General features: G+C 41.4%; 1 protein-coding gene across 4 annotated transcripts in view; it reads right to left on the minus strand.

The window, feature by feature from the left end:
- Positions 1–440: 440 nt before the first annotated feature.
- The window catches only part of AAGAB (alpha and gamma adaptin binding protein), a 50,076-nt gene continuing 29,674 nt past the window's right edge, over positions 441–20,842 (minus strand). The window contains exons 6-10 of one of the 4 annotated variants that reach the window (XM_047738485.1): positions 8,500–8,582; positions 7,526–7,622; positions 3,371–3,475; positions 2,854–2,903; positions 441–2,196 (exon numbers count right to left, since the gene is read on the minus strand). In XM_047738485.1, coding sequence (XP_047594441.1) covers positions 2,119–2,196; positions 2,854–2,903; positions 3,371–3,475; positions 7,526–7,622; positions 8,500–8,582 — 413 coding nt within the window. In that variant the 3' untranslated portion in view covers positions 441–2,118. Of the gene's footprint in view, positions 2,197–2,853; positions 2,977–3,370; positions 3,476–7,474; positions 7,623–8,499; positions 8,583–20,842 lie in introns of all 4 variants that reach the window. The other 3 variants (XM_047738484.1, XM_047738483.1, XM_047738482.1) reach the window with 3 other exon arrangements.

Consider the following 20,842-nt stretch of genomic DNA (forward strand, 5'->3'; position numbering starts at 1 on the left):
TTATCCCCGATGTCCCCTGGAAGGGGCCAACAGCCCCCAAAAGCTGAGGTCTTCAAGTTTTTATTGTTTTTGAGAGAGAGTGTATGTGTGTGTGTGCATGCATGTAAGCTTGCACACACACATGCATGCTTGCATGAGCAGAGGATGAGCAGAGGGAGAAGCACTCCCCGCCAAGCACGGAGCCCAATGCGGGGCTCGATCCCAGAACCCTGAGATCATGACCTGAGCCGAAGGCAGAGGCTTAACCCCATGAGCCATCCAGATGCCCCGAACGCTGAGGTCTTGAAAAGGTCAGTTGACACACATGTATGTGGGAGACTCCAAAATTGTGAGTTTGACCTACTCTCCAGTTATTCACTACCTACACCCAGTGTGAAGGAAGCCTTCCCCAACACAGGCCCTGCTAAAAACAACAATCATAACACACATTAGCAGACTTTATAAATATTTTAATCACCTGGCTTTGTTTAATCCAGAAAATCACATTCACAGCTTTTTCTAGTCTGTGTTCCCTAACCATGTGACCTGATATATTTTCTGAAACCCTTCATGTTTTAAGAATATTCTGCCTTTCATTTTGCAACCCCAGAGCCAACCTCCCTTGCATTCTTATCAACAGCTAATGCAGCCACCTCAAAGATGATGGAATGGTGATCAACTATTGTCTCAAAGACCTTCAGAATAGTTAAAAGAGGGAGGGGGGAAAAAGAAGGAAAGGGGGGAGAAAGGGTCACCAAGCAAGATAACTGCCAATGTTGCCTGCAATGATGGCTCTTCCTGAATGCTCCAATCACTGAAACCGTCCCCTCCTTGGTCAAGGCTGCCCTGGCCCAGGGCCTGGAGCATTCCACTCCTCCCGCCATTCCTTCTGCAGAGATTAGCGGGGCACAGAGGGGTCTGAAGCTTGTTTCTGCTGGTGACCTAAGGAGTTCGCAGTCCACGCTAAGCCAGGAGGGGCTGTCAGCCTGTTCGCCAGCATCAGCCAGTTGGGGCACCATGCGCCAGTCTAGAACTGTGACAATGGCTACCACAGTGAAGGTCAATGGCATACATTCCCAAGTGTCTACAAACACAGAAGTAGGGATTTTTATTTGCTGTATTTCCCACCCTTCTTTAGGAAACGTTCCCTGTGGGGATCGGCTCCCCCGAAGCTGAGCCCCCACTCCGAGCCCTGCACGTCACACTGACCTCTCACATCCTTTCCCTCCTTCTCTGGCTCACGCACCCTGCAGTGTGACTGTGCTGGCAGTGATCTGTTGGGTTCTCAGAGACAAAGAGGGGAAAGTTGCCTTGTTTTGAGGGTATAAAGTGTGACAGCACAGCTCTGATGTCTCACGAGCTCTCAGGAAGACGAGTTTCCTCCTGGTAGGACTAATGCAAAAGCCTCCAGATTAAGGTCACAGACCGCTTCAGTGGCCCAGAACAGGGAATTCCTGAAGTTTCTTTCTCTCTCTTAAACACAAACCACGCCCCCCACAATAAGAGCAACCTGGTAGATGGGTTTGTTTATCCCTACCAGAGGAGGACACCTTGGCCTCCTCTATCATTGTCTAAAAATTCACCCTCGTTTCTCAGTAGTTTCTGGTGTGAGCTGAGACACTCTTTCACAAGAAACAGCCAGAGACATTTTTTTGCACGAGACTGAGCTGAGAGCCAGTGACTCCAGGCCCACCTATTGCGTGGCACAAATCAAGTCTGCTGCTTCCTTCCCTACCATCGAAAGCACCAAAGCTCAGGGTGGGCAAGCTCCCTGCAGGCGGAAAATCCAGAAGCCTGAGGAAAGGCGGCACCAGTTCCTGATCCACAGTGACAGAGTGTGACTGCAGAGGACACTCTGCGAAAGGTGGGCCGGGAATGGCATGGTGGCCTCCTCCTGCAGCTGGGGCAAACCACCCAGGCCTCTGTACTGGGAAAACTGTCACTCCTTGCTGGCATTACCTTCCTCACTCCCTTCCACTATACTGAGGGAGAAAAGCCCCACTACCCCCTACTAAAAACTAAAAGTAAGGCAGCCCTAGAACTAAGTCAGGAGGCCAACAGGATGCTGGGAAGTCTGGCCAAACAGAACTGAGTGCAGTAGGGAAGAGTCTGAGGCAGTCAAATCCTAGTGTGGGCGACTTAGTGTTCTTCATCAGAGGAAAGGCCTTCGATTTCATCTCTGTCTCCCCCAATTGCCATCCAGAAGGCTTTGGCCACCTGTGGAGAGAAGCATGCAGCACATTTTAGGCAAGAGCTACCCTGCAGCTTGGTTCATGAGTCAGTCAATACACTGAGCTGATCAAGGCCTAACACTCTACACCCTGCCCTCCAGCCCTCCAGCCCTGGGTAGCCAAACCCTTGGAGACCCTGACCTGGGACTTCCACTTTGAGAAATTTACACTAAGGACGAAATCAGAGTGACATACAAAGGTGATGGTGTGTAAGATTATGCATAGCTTCTCTACTTATAGAAGCAAAAAAACGCACATGACCTAAATGTCCAAAAGGGAAATGGATAAATGAGGGCACATTCATACAATGAAATACCATAAACCACATACATTTCCTGCCAAGAACATGTGTCGCGTTGGTAATAACAAAACAGAACAAAACAAAACGACTAAGGGTTTTCCAGCCCAACAGTTAGGAAGGCAAACATCCTGAGTCTCAATGAACGTTCCATGTCACTCAACATTTGAAAAATCTTGGTTTGACTACAGCAATTATATTACTACTGTGTAAACATTCAATTAGTTTCAAGCTACCATCCAATGAAAAGTTCACACTGAGACATCTAAAAGTCAATGAGTGGGATACCTAACAGCACCAGACGTTCTCATAGATACTCAATAAATATGTGGCTGGTCGTCTCACCTTTTCTGCATGCAACTTTCTTTGCTCGTGAGGAAGCGTCGCAGCCTTGTCTAGGGGGAAAACAGACCTTAAGAAATTCGCTTAATAGCACAGGAGAGTCTGGAGTGTACGGATGTTCTAAAGCTAGAAGATGGGAGATGGGTTTCAAAGACAAATACTTATGGTGCAGTCATTACAGCTGTTAGGGAGTTTAAGTCTTCCCGATTTTCCACATGGGGATGATGTGAGAAAACTGGCAGGGATCTTACTGATTCCAGGTTAATGAGACACACTGAAAGAAACCGAGAGAGGCAAGAAAAGAAGGGAAAGTAAGAGGAGAGAGAGTGAAGAAAGAGGAAAACTTTCCTCGGGGGAATTTCTACCAACAGAGGATGGCACAGTCCCCCAGTCACCAGGTGTCTCCAGACAGCTGAGACCAGAGGATGGAATCCAATCAGTGGTTACAAAACAAAATCCTACCATATAAAATAGAGGAGCGCCAGGAGAGGAACATGTTAGACATGATGGAGCCAATTACCTTTCATTTCCTTTAACTTTGAAAACAGTCTTTCAAAATTCTCCAAATCTCCTCCACCAGTAGTAAGACTGGCTAATTCTTGAATATCCAGATCTAACATGGGATCTGAAAAAACGATTTGTCACGTTATTTGCCCGAAATGACTTCTGCGTGTGCTAAATACACAGTCATACAGCAATCGATCTTAGCTTTGATGGGAGTCATCACTGAATGATTCCTCCATGTGTCCCCGCTTTCCTGTGTGTGGTGCTCCCCCTGCCTGGCTGCTAGTGGGCCTCCACAAATGAAGAGTAAACTTATTTTATCCTTACAACATTACACTGAGGCAAAGAACTTGGTTTCATCTTAGAGATAAGAAAGGTAGAGCTGTGAGTTGAAGTGACTTGCTCATGGTCACAGCCGGTGTGAACGCAGCGGATTCACACTTAGGTGTTTCCAACTCTAAAGGCCACCCTCTCCACTGAGGGGTACCGATCAACACAGACGTCTGGAAGTTATAACATTTTTCCTGTACGACAAATATTTTCCCATTACGGACAGCCACTATATAAGGTGGTTAGGGCAGTAAGCGATGCCTGTGATTTACACATGAAGAAGCTGGCTTTAAAAATGAACTCATCTAAAATTATAGCTACTCGGCAGGAAAGCCAATGCCTACCTATTTCCTTACTACAAATCCTTTATTATTTCTATCACAGCCTGTTATATCTTTACACAGTTTATTTTTAATCAGCATTCTTACTCTCCACTCTATGCTGAACACCTCTAGGAAGTCTTTCCTAGCCAGCCCAGTTCACAGGTCTCCTTCTCTAGAATTCATCCCATACTTTTTAGAGAGGGAGAGAGTGTGTGTGAGCCGGGGGACAGGGAGTGGGGGAGGGAGAGATAGAATCCTCAAGCAGACTCCTCACGGAGCGTAGAGCTCACCTGGGGTGGGGGGCTCAATCCCACGACCCCAAGATCATGACCTGAGCCAAAGTCAAGAGTTGGATGCTTCATCAATCGAGCCACCCAGGGGCCCCATGATTCCATTTCATTTCTGCGACAGATTCATGAGGAAAAATTTTATTTTATAGAAAGGGAAACTAGGGCCTGTAGAGAGGCTAAATAACTCACTCAAGGTCATCTCACCATTACTGGCAGAGCCATGATTTGAACCCAGTTGTCCGGGACTCCGAGTCCACGACCATGAGCATTATACTGCAAGGCCCATCTCTACAGTTTTAAGGTGTAAGCTGCTTGAAGACAAGGACAGCTTCTAATTCTCCACATCAACTACAATGCCATGCAGATAATCTGGTGTTAAGAATGCACTTTAGCTCATAAATTTGCTTTGGTTCAGGGGAAGTTTCATGTAGGCAGCAGATGCACAGGGCTGGCGGTTAAGAATCTGTGATTTATCTACGCATACATGGTAGCTGGACGCGCACAGAATCACTCCATGCTTAAATATGGGTTTGGCAGAGGAGTTTAGATGGAGCACCGAGGAATGGCAATCTTGAGAGGCCGGATGAAGGAGGGTCATCTAACAGAGAAAGGAAAAGAATAACCAGAGAAGTCAGAAGAAAACGAGGAGACGTGTCGGGTCAGCAAGAGAAAAAGCTTCAAAAAGGGACTGATCTGGAATATTGAAAGCTGCCAAGAGGTCAAGACAAGGACTGGGAGGTGCCTATTACCTTTAGTGGTCTAGAGGTTGCTGGTGAACTGCTTTAGTAGCAAATGGGGCAAAAACTAGGTGGGAGTGAGCTAAAGAGTAATGGGAGGTGAGGGATGGAAAGAAGTTCACCCTCCAATAAAGAGAGGAGGAAGATGTGGGATTGACAAGTGTTTTACCCCTGTTGGCTTGGTTTTTACTTTTTTTAAAAAAATTTGAAACAATTTTAGCATTACAAAAAAGTTGCAAAAACAGTAGGGTTCCACCTTCATCCCCTAGCTTTAACCTCTTATCTAGCCGCAGTACGACACACGTCGAGAAGTTAATAATGGTACAGTGCTATTAACCAAACTACAGACTTCATTCCACCTTCGTCACTTTTCTCCCTAGCATCCTGTTTCAGAAGCTTACACAGAATTCGGCTACGATATCTCTGTAGTCTTCTTCAATGTGTGACCATTCCTTATAGTCTTTCCTCGTCTGTCATGGCTTTGACACTTCTGAAGAGTGATTTTGTAGACAGTCCCTCCGTATGGGTTTGTTGGATGTTTTCCTAGGAGACTGAGGTCACACACCTCTGGCACGGAGACCAGAGGCATGATGAGTCCTTCTGGTGCCCCAGCAGGGGGCACAGGATGTCCGCGCACCTTACTGCTGGTGAGCTTCAACACCACTGAAAGGCTACCTGCCGGGTTTCTCCAGGGCAAAGTTACTATCTTCCTTTTTGTATTAAGTCAGTATCTCGGGAGAGCTACTTTAGTAGCTGTCACGTTTCTTCGCAAACTTTCATCTACTAATTCTAACATCCATCGGTGGATTCTGATCGTGGCTGACAAGGACTTTTCTTTCCCTCATTCCTTCCACGTGTATTAATTAGAATTCTTCTGCAAGGAAGAGCCGCCCTTTCTTGCCCAGTTATTTCTTATATTAGCCTGGATTTACAGATATTTATTTTGTTCTATGGGTTACAGCCCAATACTAAATTCGATCTCGCTGGTCACACTGCTCCAGCGTCGGCCACTGGAAGCTCTCTCCAAGGTTGGCTTGGTGCCCCTTCAACACACTCCCACCCCTTCTGTCAGTAGTTCCTTACTTTCTGGCCCCAGGAGATGGCTCTAGGTTCAGCATCCTGCATTCTTCCTGCCCCGGACCTAGAATCAATTACTTTTCCAAGTGCCCCTGGATCCTTTTATTGGCAAAAGGTATTTAAAAAGCAAGATCTGAATGCTAAGGGTGTCAACGTCTATTGGGAGTGTGAGTGCTTCCAGGCCCTCTCAGTGGAAATAGGTAGGAAACACACACACACACACACTAACATGCACACGCCTATCTCTGTTTATTGCTCTATCACTCTAACTGTAAGTATGTCATCATGCTAATACCTTGAGTTCCAGCCCAGAACCAAGGGTTCATCCCAGCTTTTTCCTTTCCTTAGATTTGGCTTCTTTCTCAGACAGTGAGAAACCAAGCTCTCATTCTCTATATTTTCTGATTTTTTCAACCCTGATATATACAAAATATACATAATTTCAGCATTTCTAAACCATACCCTTATGACATTCAAATGTATTAAACAGAGTTTGCTATTTCTGTTCCACTGTTTCTGTTTGGGGCCTCCTGGTATCCGGTCAGAATGCTATTTCCCCAAGTTATTTAGGTTAGTGTGGTGACTGTTTTTTTTTCATGGCAGAGACTTTAGTGGGTCTAAAGCCAATAGGAGAGACCCAAGTGAGAAGACAAGGTTGAACATGCTAAAGAGAAAAGAGATTATACGTAATTTTTCCTTCTTAATATGTGTCTATTACCAAACACTTAAGTTTTCTACATGGACTCTCTTCTAATCAGAAATAGTTTTGCAAATCCTGCATGTTGGGCTCTCTGTGGCATAAAAAGAAAGCAGAGATGTTAGTAGTTTCCCAATAAAAGGACATTTACAGTTACTGTCAACTACATTTCTTGGCTTTTGGACGTCAGAATGGATTCTAGTCTCAGTTCTGGGACCTTCTTGTTAGATGCCCTTGGACAAGTTCTTAAACTGCTCTGGGCCTCAGCTCCATCTCCATAAAATAACTTCTCTGCCAAACTTCATTACCAAACATGAGAAAGTAGATCTAAAAGAACTTTCAAAGGATGTGAAAGGGCTTATAAAGTTGTATTATTCTTGTTAGCATCAATCCTGCCAACTGTTAAATACTATGAAAAAAACTGGAATATGGAGATATAAAGCTGTTTCACCACCTGGTTCTGTCTGTCTCCGTTAAGATGATCTGAACCAAGATCCTGCTACAAGAATCAGAGAAAATGGTACCCACAGTCTGCTTCTGTGGTTATTCTCCCTCCTTTTCTGATAGCCGTCCACGAAGCTCACATTCACTTGGGGTACACTATCGATTTTCTTCCCTTGCTCATGTTTCAAGTCAATGTCCCCCCAGATGATTTATGCCCCATACCTCTTCCAAGTTCCACAGAGCAGTCTCCTGGCAGCCAAAGGAGGAACTTACCCGCGATGGTCTCAGCCCGAGTGTCTGTTGTGTTAGATGCACTGCCCCGATGATCCAAGGGAGATTCAGTCCTCGCTGCTGCTGGCAAATGGGGCTGCTGTTGAGGAAAACAGACATGAGCACTAATTTAATAGGAGGCTATTTCAGAACTAAAGCCAGAAAGACTCACACTTCCCCTCCCTGGTTGGCTTTAGAGAAGCAGTAACAGAAGCTAGAGACAAGGAGAGATGGAAGAAAGAGCAATGTCACATTAAAAAAATAAATAAGAGGCTAAAAATTCACTAACTCAGGAGTATTTTCCCTTCAGGAAAAACCAGAAAGTATTATGATTCTGCTGTTGGCTACTAAAACACGCCTTTTGTTTAAGAGCCACGTTTTATTCAAAATGTGAAAATGGACATAAGCATATCACAAAGTGGTCGAGACTGATGAAAAAGATGCCTGGGGAGACAATACGGCAGTCTGCTGTGCAGTCTGCTCTTGGTTCCAGCATGCTGACCCACGTACACTCGAACCCAAATCCTTGAGGACACAGGTCGAAGTCAGACGATGAAGCCCACTGAAGGCAGGGACCCTGCCTCAGATTGGTACAGGGCTTCAGACATAGGAATACTGACAAAGAACCATCAATTCTATTTTATAAAGATTCGGGAGGCAACTTTATGTCTCAAGGAAATCCTAGCACGTTTTTTAAAGCCTCTAGCAAAACCAAACTAAACCAAACCAAAACAAAAACCCCATGGAACAGCCCAAACTGTAAACATCTTGAGAGGGCTTATTGCTTTAATGCTGAACCAGCCTTCTCGCAACAGGTACCAGGCACAAGAGGACTGTTTTAGGTTCTCTTTTTACCCTTGGTCTACTATTGTCTGCTGCCTCTTAAATGGAAAGGAAAAAATGACAATGGTATAAAGACTTACAAAGACAATGAGAAAAAAACCAAAGCTCTGAAGGGATCCAGGAAGAAACTTTACCTCTGAGGCACACATATCTGCTGATCCAATGCTATGGTTTGCTCCAGCCAATGAACTAAGAAGGCTAAAGCCTTGGTTCCTATCTGAAAAGAAAACAATACAATCACTGAAATTTGTTATTTACATTTTAAAATGTTAAAATGACCGTGATGAAGAAACAAACAGTGGCTATTGCCTCATTATAAAAGTTTTAACTACAGAAACTTTTACTGTTGGACGACATCAGGAATGTATAGGTCTTAACTCATGCTTGCATTTTCTTTATAATTATTATATGAAAATACGAATTTTTGTGAATAAAAACTTCTTAAAAAAAAAAGTCACCAAAAATTACCATACTCTTTCAAATCTGAATAACTTAAAACTCACAGACAGGGATCTGGGTCTAATATAATGGCAGGGCCATTACAACAAACAAGACCACTTGGTGGTTCTTTTGCAAAGGTTAAGAGCACCCATGTTTCTTTTTTTTTTTTTTTTTACTTTATTTATTTGAGAGAGAGCAAGAACATGAGCCAAAGGGGAGGGGAAAACAGAGGGAGAGGGAGAAGCAGACTCGCAACTGAGCAAGAAGCCCAACAAGGGGCTCGATCACAGGACGCTGGGATCATGACCTGAGCTGAAGGCAGATGCTTAACTAGCTGAGCCACCCAGGCGCCCCTAACAGCACTTATGTTTCAACAGTCACTATGAACCAATATTCTGGTGTTTTAAACAATATTTTAAATGTCCAGAAACATTTTTAAAAAATCAACACAAAGGCATTATTATCAGGGGAAAAGGAACATGCAGCCAGAATCTCTGGGGCAGATGCCAAGGAAGCTGAACTTTCATTTTATTTTTTTGTTTTCAAGTTGATTTATTTTTAGTAATCTCTACACTCACAAACCTGAGAACGAGAGTCAACCCCAAGATCAAGAGAGGCATGCTCATCGAACAAAAAGAAATAAAAGGCATCCAAATCGGCAAAGAAGTCAAACTTTCACTCTCCAAGATGACCTGGTACTCTACGTAGATAACCTGAAAGACTCCACAAAAAAATTGCTAGAACTGATACAGGAATTCAGCAAAGTCACAGGATACAAAATCAATGCACAGAAGTCAGTTGCATTTCTATACACTAACAATGAAGCAGAGGAAAGAGAAATCAAGGAATTGATCCCATTTATAATTGTACCAAAACCCAAAAGATACCTAGGAATAAACCTAACCAAAGAGGTAAAGGAGATATACTCAGAAAACTATAGAATGCTTATGAAAGAAATTGAGGAAGACAAAGAAATGGAAAAACACTCCATTCTCATGGGTTGGAAGAACTAATATTGTTAAAATTTCTACGCTACCTAGAGCAGTCTACACATTCAATGCAATCCCCATCAAAATACTGTCAGCATTTTTCACAGAGCTGGAACAAACAATCCTAAAATTTGTATGGAACCAGAAAAGACCCAAATAGCCAAAGTAACACTGAAAAAGAAAACCAAAGCTGGAGGTATCACAATTCCAGACTTCAAGCTGTATCACAGAGCTGTGATCATCAAGACAGTATGGAACTGCCACAAAAAGAGACACAGGTCAATGGAACAGAACAGAGACCCCAAAAATGGACCCTCAACTCTACGATCAACTAATCTTCAACAAATCAGGAAAGAATGTCCAATGGAAAAAAGACAGTCTCTTCAACAAATGGTGGTGGAAAAATTGGACAGCCACATGCAGAAGAATGAAACTGGACCATTTCCTTATACCACACACAAAAATAGACTCAAAGTGGATGAAAGACCTAAACGTGAGTCAAGAATTCAACAAAATCCTTGAGGAGAACACAGGCAGCAGCCTCTTTGACGTCAGCCACAGCAACTTCTTGTTGCTAGACCTGTCTCCAAAGGCAAGGGAAACAAAAGCAAAAATTAGCAACTATTAGGACTTCATCAGGATAAAAAGCTTTTCCACAGCAAAGGAAACAGTCAACAGAAGTAAAAGACAATGGGCAGAATGGGAGAAGGTATTTGCAAATGTCTTATCAGATAAAGGACTAGTATTCAAAATCTATTAAGAACTTAATCAAACTCAATTCCCAAACAAATAATCCAATTAAGAAGTGGGCAGACGGACAGGAACAAACATTTGTCCAAAGACATGCAAATGGCCAACAGACACATGAAAAAAGTGCTCAACATCACTCCACACCAGGGAAATACAAATCAAAACCACCATAACATACCACCTCACACCGGTTGGAATGGCTGAAATTAACAAGTTAGGAAACAACAGATGTTGGTGAGGATGTGGAGAAAGGGGAACCCTCTTACAGTGTTGATGGGTACAGTCACCCCGGAAAACAGTATGAAGGTTCCTAAAAGGTAAAAAATAGAGCTACCCTACAACCCAGCAATTGCACTACTAGGTATTTATCCAAAGGACCCAAACATAGTGATTTGAAGGGGCACGTGCACCTCAATATTTATAGCAGCAACGTCCACAGTCACCAAAATATGGAGAGCCCAGATGTCAATCAACAGATGAATGGATCTCTCTCTCTCTCTCTCTCTCTCTCTCACACACACACACACACACACACACACACACACACACACACACACCGAAATACTACTCAGCCATCAAAAAGAATGAAATCTGCCATTTGCAACAACGTGGATAAAACTGGAGGATATCATGCTAAGCGAAATGAGTCAGAGAACGACAAATGCCATATGATTAAACTCATGTGGAATTTAGGAAACAAAACAGATGAACACAGAGGAAGGGAAAGAAAAATAAGATGAAAACAGAGAGGGAGGCAAACCACAAGAGACTCTTAACTATAGGAAACTGAGGGTTCTGGGGTGGGGGGTGGAAGGATGGGTAATGGATCTTAAGGAGGGCATGTGATGGAATGAGCACCAGGTGATGTATGCAACTGATGAATCATTGAACTCTACCTCTGAAACCAGTAAGAGACTATATGTTAACTGAATTGAATTTAAATAAAAAATGTTTAAAAAACCACTTCTAACTTCACTAAAGATGTTATTAGTTGGGGGGCATGCTCTTCTGACTGAGCCGGCCAGGTGCCCTGGAGGTTGAACTTTAAGCAAGTATCCCCAAAGAATCTTAGGATCAGGGAAGTTTGGGGGGAAAAAAAAAATCACTGCCTTAGAGTAGAATGTGAAACCCACTCTCTAACAGTCTAATGGTATATGAGTCAAAGAACGTCTCTCAAAAAGACAACTTCCCTCCCCTTGTCTTTCCTCTCTCCCTCTCTTCCCTGAACCCATTCTCAGCTCTTTAAACCACCTATAATTTCCGGTGTCCTCTCCCCTCTCAGGTAAAACCTCTTGTCACACAGTCACACAGACGTAGTGAAAAAAGAGAAACACTTGCGGTCTCCGGCCTCCTTCAAGATCTGTCTTGCTGCGCAGAGGCCGGCAGCTTTCTCCAGCCTGACCTCTTAGCACACGGGCGGCTGTGCATGCCCTGCTTTTCCCACGCCACACTCCCAACAGTAGCAGCAGGGTCAGCGGCGCCCTGGTACCCCTGGGGCCCCTTTCACCTCCTCGTACAACTTGCTCACTCTGCCGGGAACGTTCCAGACCAAATGCTTGGGTGCACCCATCCAAGGACCAAGCCCTAAGGTGTCCTCAAGGTAGGCAGCGGAGGCTCAGAGGCCAAGAGAAGTAGGTCCATATGGTGTCTCACACTGATGGCTGGCTGTACAGAGGCTCAGGAGGTTTATTTAAACATCAGCGTAATTCCTTCTTTTTGGCCAGTGTGCTAATTTTAAAGCTGTTGTACCCAGTTCAATACTCCGACAGGGATTTTCCACATTATGAGAGCTCTCATACTCGAGGCTCTCTGTATGAAGGGCATTATCTGAGTCACAGAGTCCTGCTGTAAGAGAGCCCTCACTTCGATTACTGGAAAAGCGTTGGGCTTTGGGTAATTTTCAAATGCAATTCATAAATCTCTCCATATTCCAATTCTGCACCTTATGTTTTTCCTCCGTCAGGCATTACCTAAACTTGGCAGGCCAAGTTGCAGTTTGGGAAGAATAATGTAATATTGTGTCAGTTTAGACAAGTCATTAGATCAAAATGGTCTATTCTTTTTTATAGTGGCTGCTTCCAAGGAGAGATCTGAGATGGATAGGAGTTAGGAGAGCTAGACTCAGCATGGCAAGCCACGAACCTTTGTGTGCCTGTGGACTTTGCTTCCACGTTCATGTGTTTACCTACTCAAAGGGACCTTTTTTAATGTAATGATTATATACTATGTGTATTTAATCAATAAAAAAGTGAATGCCGCACTTCTAATAATGAATAAGATGATGAAAAAGTCTGAATAGTGGGAAGAGAACTGGGTTACAGATCAGAAGGCCTGGATTTCACTCCTGGCTCTGCCTACCAGTGTGACAAAGTGGGCAAATTCATCAATCTTTCTGCGTCTCAATTTTCTGCTCTATAAAATAAGAGGGTATTCATGGTTGTTCCAGTCCCTTCTGCTCTAGAAGTCTGTGATTTTATGAAAAGACACTCTTTCACCCTGCTAACAGTAACTTCGAATCAGCTAGACTTTTTAAAAGTTTATTTACTAAATAAAAAAACCAAGAATCTTAAATTTCCTAGTCCTTTTAAGGTTCACTGATAACTACAAGTTTATAATCAGGTTTCAAGCTAATTATAATAAGCTGGAAGCACTTTTGCTCAGAATTTTCTTATAAACAATGGAGAAACATAGTCAAACTGACAGTCCACTATGTTCTACTGCTTATATTTTAAGGAGGTTAGAAACATGTCAATTTTCATGATTAGAAAAACAATTCATTTTTGCTCACCCAAAGCAGATTGCTTGCACATTCATTTGGCTCCAAAAAACTTGGGTGATATTTTATACACCTATGGTTTTAAAGAAACTTTCAATCTTGCCTAGTTTAAAATGTATTTAGCAAAATTCTGCCTATGAGCACCCACTGTAAAACTATTCTCATAGGAAAGGACGACATAAAGCTTTTCTTGTTTGCCAGACTTTTCGCCCCAGGACCCAGGGCATGGAAATGTCATCCCTATTAAGAAGAATTTATTCCTTTAGCAGGTAGCTGTTGAAATTGGCTTTAGCATCTCTGGTTTTATTGATGCCAGAAAATACTAGACTAGGAAGAAATAAATTAATCTACCTATTGAACTGGTTCTTCTCGATGTTCAGAGGTCCAGAATAGGAAAGTTAAGTGGTATAAAATAAGTTATTCTGGAAGGCACAGCTAAGTGTATTAAACTCTGGTCTTAAAAACATCTGATTCAGTTTCAGACTACTAAACTGGCACCTGCAGAATACTAGACATTAAAAAGTATGGTATCATGAAAAAAAAATCTAATGGTGCCAGTCAGTAGCACAGAATTCTTCCAGAAGCATCAGAAACAAAGCTATAGCACTAGAATAAAGATGTGAAGTCCCTTGAGGAGGAGCTCCTGTTTATATACTTATTTTTAAATAAGAAAATTCCAGAAAATTTCATATATATGACACTGTTTGGATATCTTCTTATAAATCTAAAAGCACAGTATTACTATACAAGACATAAAATGCACTTCACACAGCAATTGTGTGAACATTGCATGAGACGCTTGGAGAACTGAAAACCTGGGCCAAAAGGGAAATTTTAGCATAGTGCTAAATATACGAAAGATGCTGCAAAATCTGCTGACAGCTTGAAATGACTCAGACAGAGGCTGCAAGCATTGCTGAATAGAGAAGTGTTTACTTCAAATGTATACACACGGCTACTAGTAAGAACCTCCAGGGCCACACCCCCACCATGTCTTAGATGACCCATTAAATATTTTTTGTCTTCATATTCAGCTTTTATTTCTTTAAAGCAGCAATTATTTGGCATCATCTTAAGAAGTTCAAGTGTTCCCCATATTTTAAGTCTTCTTTACATCCCTCTTCTCTCCCCACAAAAAAAAATTTTTTCTACAATGTGATACACATGACCAAACTTATACCACAACGAAGACAGCTCAACTTACTCAGAGAAGCCGTGCCTATTTTTTGAATGGTATTTTTAAATCATACCATACAGTTTGCATAAAAACTTATTTTAAGCGCGTACTGCCTCAGAAATGATTTCGCTAGTATTTGGGAAACAAGCCTACACATTTTTAACATACTCCACTTCTGCTTGTCATACTGAAAGGAACCTTTCTGAAATCAAAAAGAATTATTCTCTTTTAAGAAATCAGTGCTTCAAAAGACAAAACTTTGATGTCCTGTAGCTGGCGGTAACCCTGGCTTTGAGTGCACAAAAGTGAATCTGTGCTCCCCCATGACACCTGCTCAAAGTTAAGAACGGTTTCTGACCATGCTTGAAGACAGAATGAGCATGTCCACAAAGTCACCAGACTATGCTTTTCCCCTTTTTCCTGATTGTAAAAAAAAGTTCATTGTGGAAATTTTGGAAAATAGAGAAAAGTATAAAGAAAACGAAATCATGAAACATGCCAATCGATCCTTTGACATATGTCCTCCTGATCTTTTTTTCTTTGCATGCATACACACAAATGTCTTTTGATTTTTTTAAATTTGTATACACACAAATTCTTAATAAACTGAACTGAACAGCAGAATGAGTTCTGTCTTTCCCAAAGTTCTAAAGGAAAGCATTATACTAATTTCATTAATGGCTCCATTGTAGTCCTATCTCCAGAGTCAGAAGCACACTCTTAAAAAAAATCCTCAAAGGAAAGTTTAGAATCAAGTCTTTTTGATTTTGACAATTTTTTTTTCATTCAGAACTAAGTGTGAGGAGTAATAAGAGTAAGGAAACAAGATGTTACCATAAAGATGACTTTTTTTACGTGGTTTGTAAACAGCTCTAAAAAGAATTCCAAAGGAAAACTACCAAATATGTTTTGCAAGGTGGCTACACAAGGAAGCCCCACCTCCAGGGGGGAAAACCTGAACAGATCTCCCACTTTTTATTTGCTTATGGACAATTTGGGGGGTGATATTTTAAAAAACAAAGTCTAATCACTGGACTCATTTATTCCCTTCTATCTTCTCTAATTGTTCACAATTTCTTCTTCCCCTTGTTCTCTTTACAACACAATCTCTTCCATCAAATCATGCCTTCAACACACACCCCCACACACACACGAACAGAAATCTATTTATTTTATTTTTGACCACAACACTGACAGACAAGCATAGGAGATTGTTCAAATCATTTCTTCAGAAGTTCCACAATGTTAGGCATGTAATAAACAAGAGGAGCAACTCAGTCTGACTCAAAGAGTGCAGTTCCACAGAATGTGATGTTGGTAGAATTCTACCCTAACCAGAGATGAGGAAACTGGAATCCAGAGCCATGACACCATTTTCTCAAGATGACCAAGGCAGAGACAAACCCCACTAAAACCCTCTTCATTAACCATTCTTCCTCTTAGTTTGATGTTGTTTTATTTTCTGTAACATTAAATTTAATGACTAAATATTTAATCATTTTTGCCCTCTCTTTAAAAAAAAAATTATACAAAAGGCATTAGCCATCTACTTTCTCAGGAGAGTAGACCAGGTATCGGGCAGCCACATAAACCTTGTGTTTTGGTACTTATTTCTCACCACCGCTCTGTACATCAGTCCCAATTCATCCTTAAACTGGAATCTGGGACTTCTACTTTGGTATCTTGTTACCAGTAAATTCAGGAGGACCTGCATTAATAGATGAATAATTTTTTACATTTATAACGGGAACATCGAAAACCATTAAATGAAAAAATCATTGTTTCCATGATTAAACATCACTTAATCCTTACCCACCTGCATCACTAGAGATTAAACTATAATAGATACACTAAAAATAAATTCTCAGCGCTTTTGAAATTCAATCTCTACAATTATTGTTTACCCCTGGGGGGATCAAAGTCACAACTGTAGTATTTGTACAGTGTAATCCCTCCTTCACTGATTAATAACAGCATAAGATAAAATCTCCCTTCCTTGCCCTTCACTCAGTGGTGGTTATTTGTTATAAAAAGGCCACTGAACACCCAAGAGCCACAAGTACAGACTACTCCCCCGCCCCATGGCCCTCACCAGTGCTCAGACGACAAAGCCAGGGATGGGGACCTCGGGGTAACACTACAGGGTAACACTAACTGAAACCTGAAATAAGGACACTGTGTATAATGCTACCTTCTTATGTAAAACAGTAAGTGACAACTTCATCTGAAAAACAAACTCATCAGTCTTCTACTACCTAGCTTCTTTTCCCTGCCCTTAAAACCAAGTCTTATTTAACAAGTGCCTCCCAAGTTCCAGGCACAGCACTGAGTATGATACCCAGCCCTTCCAGTGATAACAAAGTATGGTGCAATGAGGCCTTCTGATGTACCAGACAAATGGAAAGAGAAGGCACTCTCATTGGAGACCAGAAAAAGGGTAGGAGGAGTCAACACTTTTTTGGGGGGAAGATTTTATTTATTTATTTTACTTGAGAGAAGGAGAGACAGGAAGAGCAGAGGGAGAGAGAGAGAGAGAGAGAGAAAGAGAGAGAGAGAATTTCAAGCAGACTCCATGCTGAGCATGGAGCCCAATGTGGGGCTCGATCCCAAGTCAGATGCTTAATGGACTGAACCACCAGGTGAGGAGGGGTCAACTTTTAAAATCTGTCATAGCTGGTGTAAAGTACTGACCCTCAGGTTCTCCGTTCCTGATGCTCATAAAGAGATATTATCAAATTATAAACAAAGATGACCCATATGGTAGGCCCCCCTACAGCCATGAGCCCCCTCTGACAGGGGCTGAGGGTAACTCAAGTAGGCAGCTGAGATTTTATCCACATCCCTTTTCCTGAGCCACAGCCAGCCTTTCAGGTCGAGGAAATGTGAGGCAAGACATTACAGGAAAGGTTACGCAGTGATCAAGTTGATAGAGAAATCTAAAAAAAACACGACCCAATTATAAAGGCAGTCCTAACCACTTCATTTCCTGGACCACTGGAAGTCACACCTTTAATGCAAATATTGGAAACCCTAACCTCCCTAGAAGTTTGACCTTTACAATGAATACAGTGGTATCTGGGGATTTCCTCTAAGGAAGAGCTTATAATATATCCTTCACCTCACTGTTTCTCAAACATTTTCATCATGGCCCCTAAGGGAAAAATTTCTGTTTCCTTCTTTACTCATAACCAACACTTCTGACACCAGATGTGTGGGTTTTTCCAAACCACACAACTCTCCAGTTCTCACAGGATGCCAACTGGATGGGTGTCCTACAATTTATAATTCTGACACTAACTGCCTAGAGTTAGCACAGACCCCTCAGGTTAAGGGCTCAATGCCACAAGGCTGCCCTCCTTCCCAGCCAACTTCAGACACCAACTGCAAGTCTCCGGTTGATACCTTTACTCCAACTGGCTACAAACTGGGAATTTCCACAACCCCTTCCTCAAGTTCAGTTATTTGCTAGAATGGCTCACAGGATTCCAAAACACAGTTTACTTACTAAATTACCAATTTTCAATACAAAAACGTAACTCAGGAACAGCTGGATGAAAGAGAGGTGTGGGGTAATGCATCATGGTGTGTTATCTTCCCAGCGCCTCGGGGGTATTCACCAACCTCGAAGGTTGCTCAGAGTTTTTAGGGAGGTTCCATTACACAGGCACAGCTGATTAAATCACAGGCTCTTGGTAACTAATTCAACCTCCAGTCCCAGGAGTCAGGGGGCGAGGTTAAAGGTCTAACCCTCTCATCACAAGGCTGGTTCCCTTAAAACCAGCCCTCATCTTCAGGGGCTTTCCAAAGTTCACTTCATTAACATAAACTCAGGTGTGGTTGAAAGGGGCTTGTTATTGAATACCAAAAGATGCTCCTTTCATCTTTATATCTCTGGAGCTATATTAGGAGCCAGGACAAAAACTAAATATTAATTGATTATATTACCTTAGGAGTTCTGTGCCAAGAACTAGGACAAAGATGCACTCTACTCAAGGCCTTTTTAGACATTTTTTTCCCTAATTATGACACACCTTCCCCACTGAAATATTAATTACACAAATATACTGACTGTATATATGCTTATAGAGATATATATGTATCTGTGCTTTATACATAAAATGAGTAATTCTTTTGCCTCCCCTCCCCAGGAATCAATTTTCACCCCTTTGTGGGCAACAACAATGCCCAATTAAGAATGCATACCTTAGTTTATGAAATAAGACACTGGTAGAACCAAGAATATAAAACTAGGTTACTATAAGATAACCCAAAAGTTACATCTTGTATTAGGAAGATTTTCAAATTAGGAAAATTTTTAAATCTCTTTCTAGGATAATAATTTGCCTACAATTTTAGTAGTATAATAATATATGTTATATATATAATATATATAATATAATAATAATAATATTGTATAAACCTGTTTTACAATATGAAATTAAGTAACAAAAACGACGTGGGGCTTGATCCCAGGACCCTGAGATCATGACCTGAGGCGAAGGCAGAGGCTTTAACCCATTGAGCCACCCTGGCACCCCTATATAAGAGTTTTAACACAAATTGAAGAGAATACTCTCTTGAGACACTAAATAATTTAAAATAAACTTTCTTTCACTCACAAGTAATGTGTAAGTATTTATTACATTAAATAACGAGCTTCATCTATGGTTTGGATTAAGTGCAGGACAATGGAATAGAGGTAGTGTCAACATCATTTCAGACAGCCTTTTAAAAGGGATTTATTTTAAATCCAACGAGAGAATATGACATTGTAAATATCTATGCATCAACATTGGGGCACTTAAATACACAGAGTAAATATTAACAGACATAAAGGGAGAAACGAACAATACTACAATAATAGGGGGGACTTTGGCACCCCAGTTACATCAATGGGTAGATTATTGAGACAGAAAATCAATAAAGAAATGGTGTCTCTGAAAGACGCATTAGACTAGATGGATTTAACAGATAATGTACAAAGCATCCAAAAATGACAGAATATTCTTTTCAAGTATGCATGAAACATTCTCTAGGACAGATCATACGTTAGGCCATAAAACAAGTCTCTATAAACTTAAGATTGAGATCCTATCATGCATCTTTTCTGACCACAATGATATGAAACTGGAAATTAATTACAAGAAAAAAAAAACACTGGAAAAAAACACAAACATGGTGGCTAAAAAACATGCTACTGAACAACCAAAGGGTCAATGAAGAAATCAGAGGAAATGAAAAGAAGGCATGGAGACAAATGAAAATGGAAACACAATGGTCCAAAATCTCTGGGATGCAGCAGAAGCATCCCTCCAAGCAAAATTTCCCTTAGAGAAATTTATAGTGATGGGCCTACCTCAAGAAACAATAGAAATCTATTTTCTATTTTCTTGAAATTGGTGCAGTCACTGTGGAAAACAGTATGGAGGTTCCTCAAAAAATTAAAAATAAAAATATTATATGATCCAGTTATTCCATTACTGGGTACTTACCCAAAGGATAAAAAAGCACTAATTTGAAAAGGTACATGCACCCCTATGTCTACTACAGCATTACCTACAACAGCCAAGATGTGGAAGCAACCCAAGTGTCCATCAACAGATGAATGAATAAAGATGTAGCATATATACACACAATGGAATACTTCTCGGTCATAAAAAGGAATACGATTTTATCATTTGTGACGACACGAATGGACCTAGAAGGTATTATGCTCAGTGAAACAAGTCAGAAAGAAAAAGACAAATACCATATGATTTCACTTATATGTGGAATCTAAAAAACAAAACAAACCAAACAAAAAGTGAAAACAGACTCATAGGTAGAGAACAAACTGATGGTTGTGGGGGCGTAAGGGGTGGGGAAAATGGGTGAAGAGAAGTGGAAGGTACAGTCTTCTAGTTACAGAATGAATAATCTTGGGGAGTTTCGGCACAGCATAGAGAATACAATCAGTGGTACTATAATAGCGACATGGTGACAGGACCACACCTGTGGTGAGCACAGCATAAAGTATGGACTTGTTGAATCACTGTGTTGTACACCTAAAACTAACAACATTGTGTGTCAAATATATTTCAATAAAAGCATATAAAATTTAAAATAAATAAAAACTCTAAAATTAAAAGGATTTTTTGAAAGGGTTTATTTTAAATGCAATAAGCAAAAAAGTCCAAATCTCAGATATGATCACTACTTCCAGTCTGTCTTATTAAAATCCTACGCATGCCAGAACACCTAAGCTGAGGAGGGTCTGTAGGGAATGAACTCATATGACTCTACCAATAATTTCCCATGTGCAGCCTGGATAAATTACCTAACTACTCTGCGTTCATTTCTCTAAC

This window comes from Lutra lutra, chromosome 7 (assembly GCF_902655055.1).
Source record: "Lutra lutra chromosome 7, mLutLut1.2, whole genome shotgun sequence".
Classification (NCBI taxonomy): domain Eukaryota; kingdom Metazoa; phylum Chordata; class Mammalia; order Carnivora; family Mustelidae; genus Lutra; species Lutra lutra.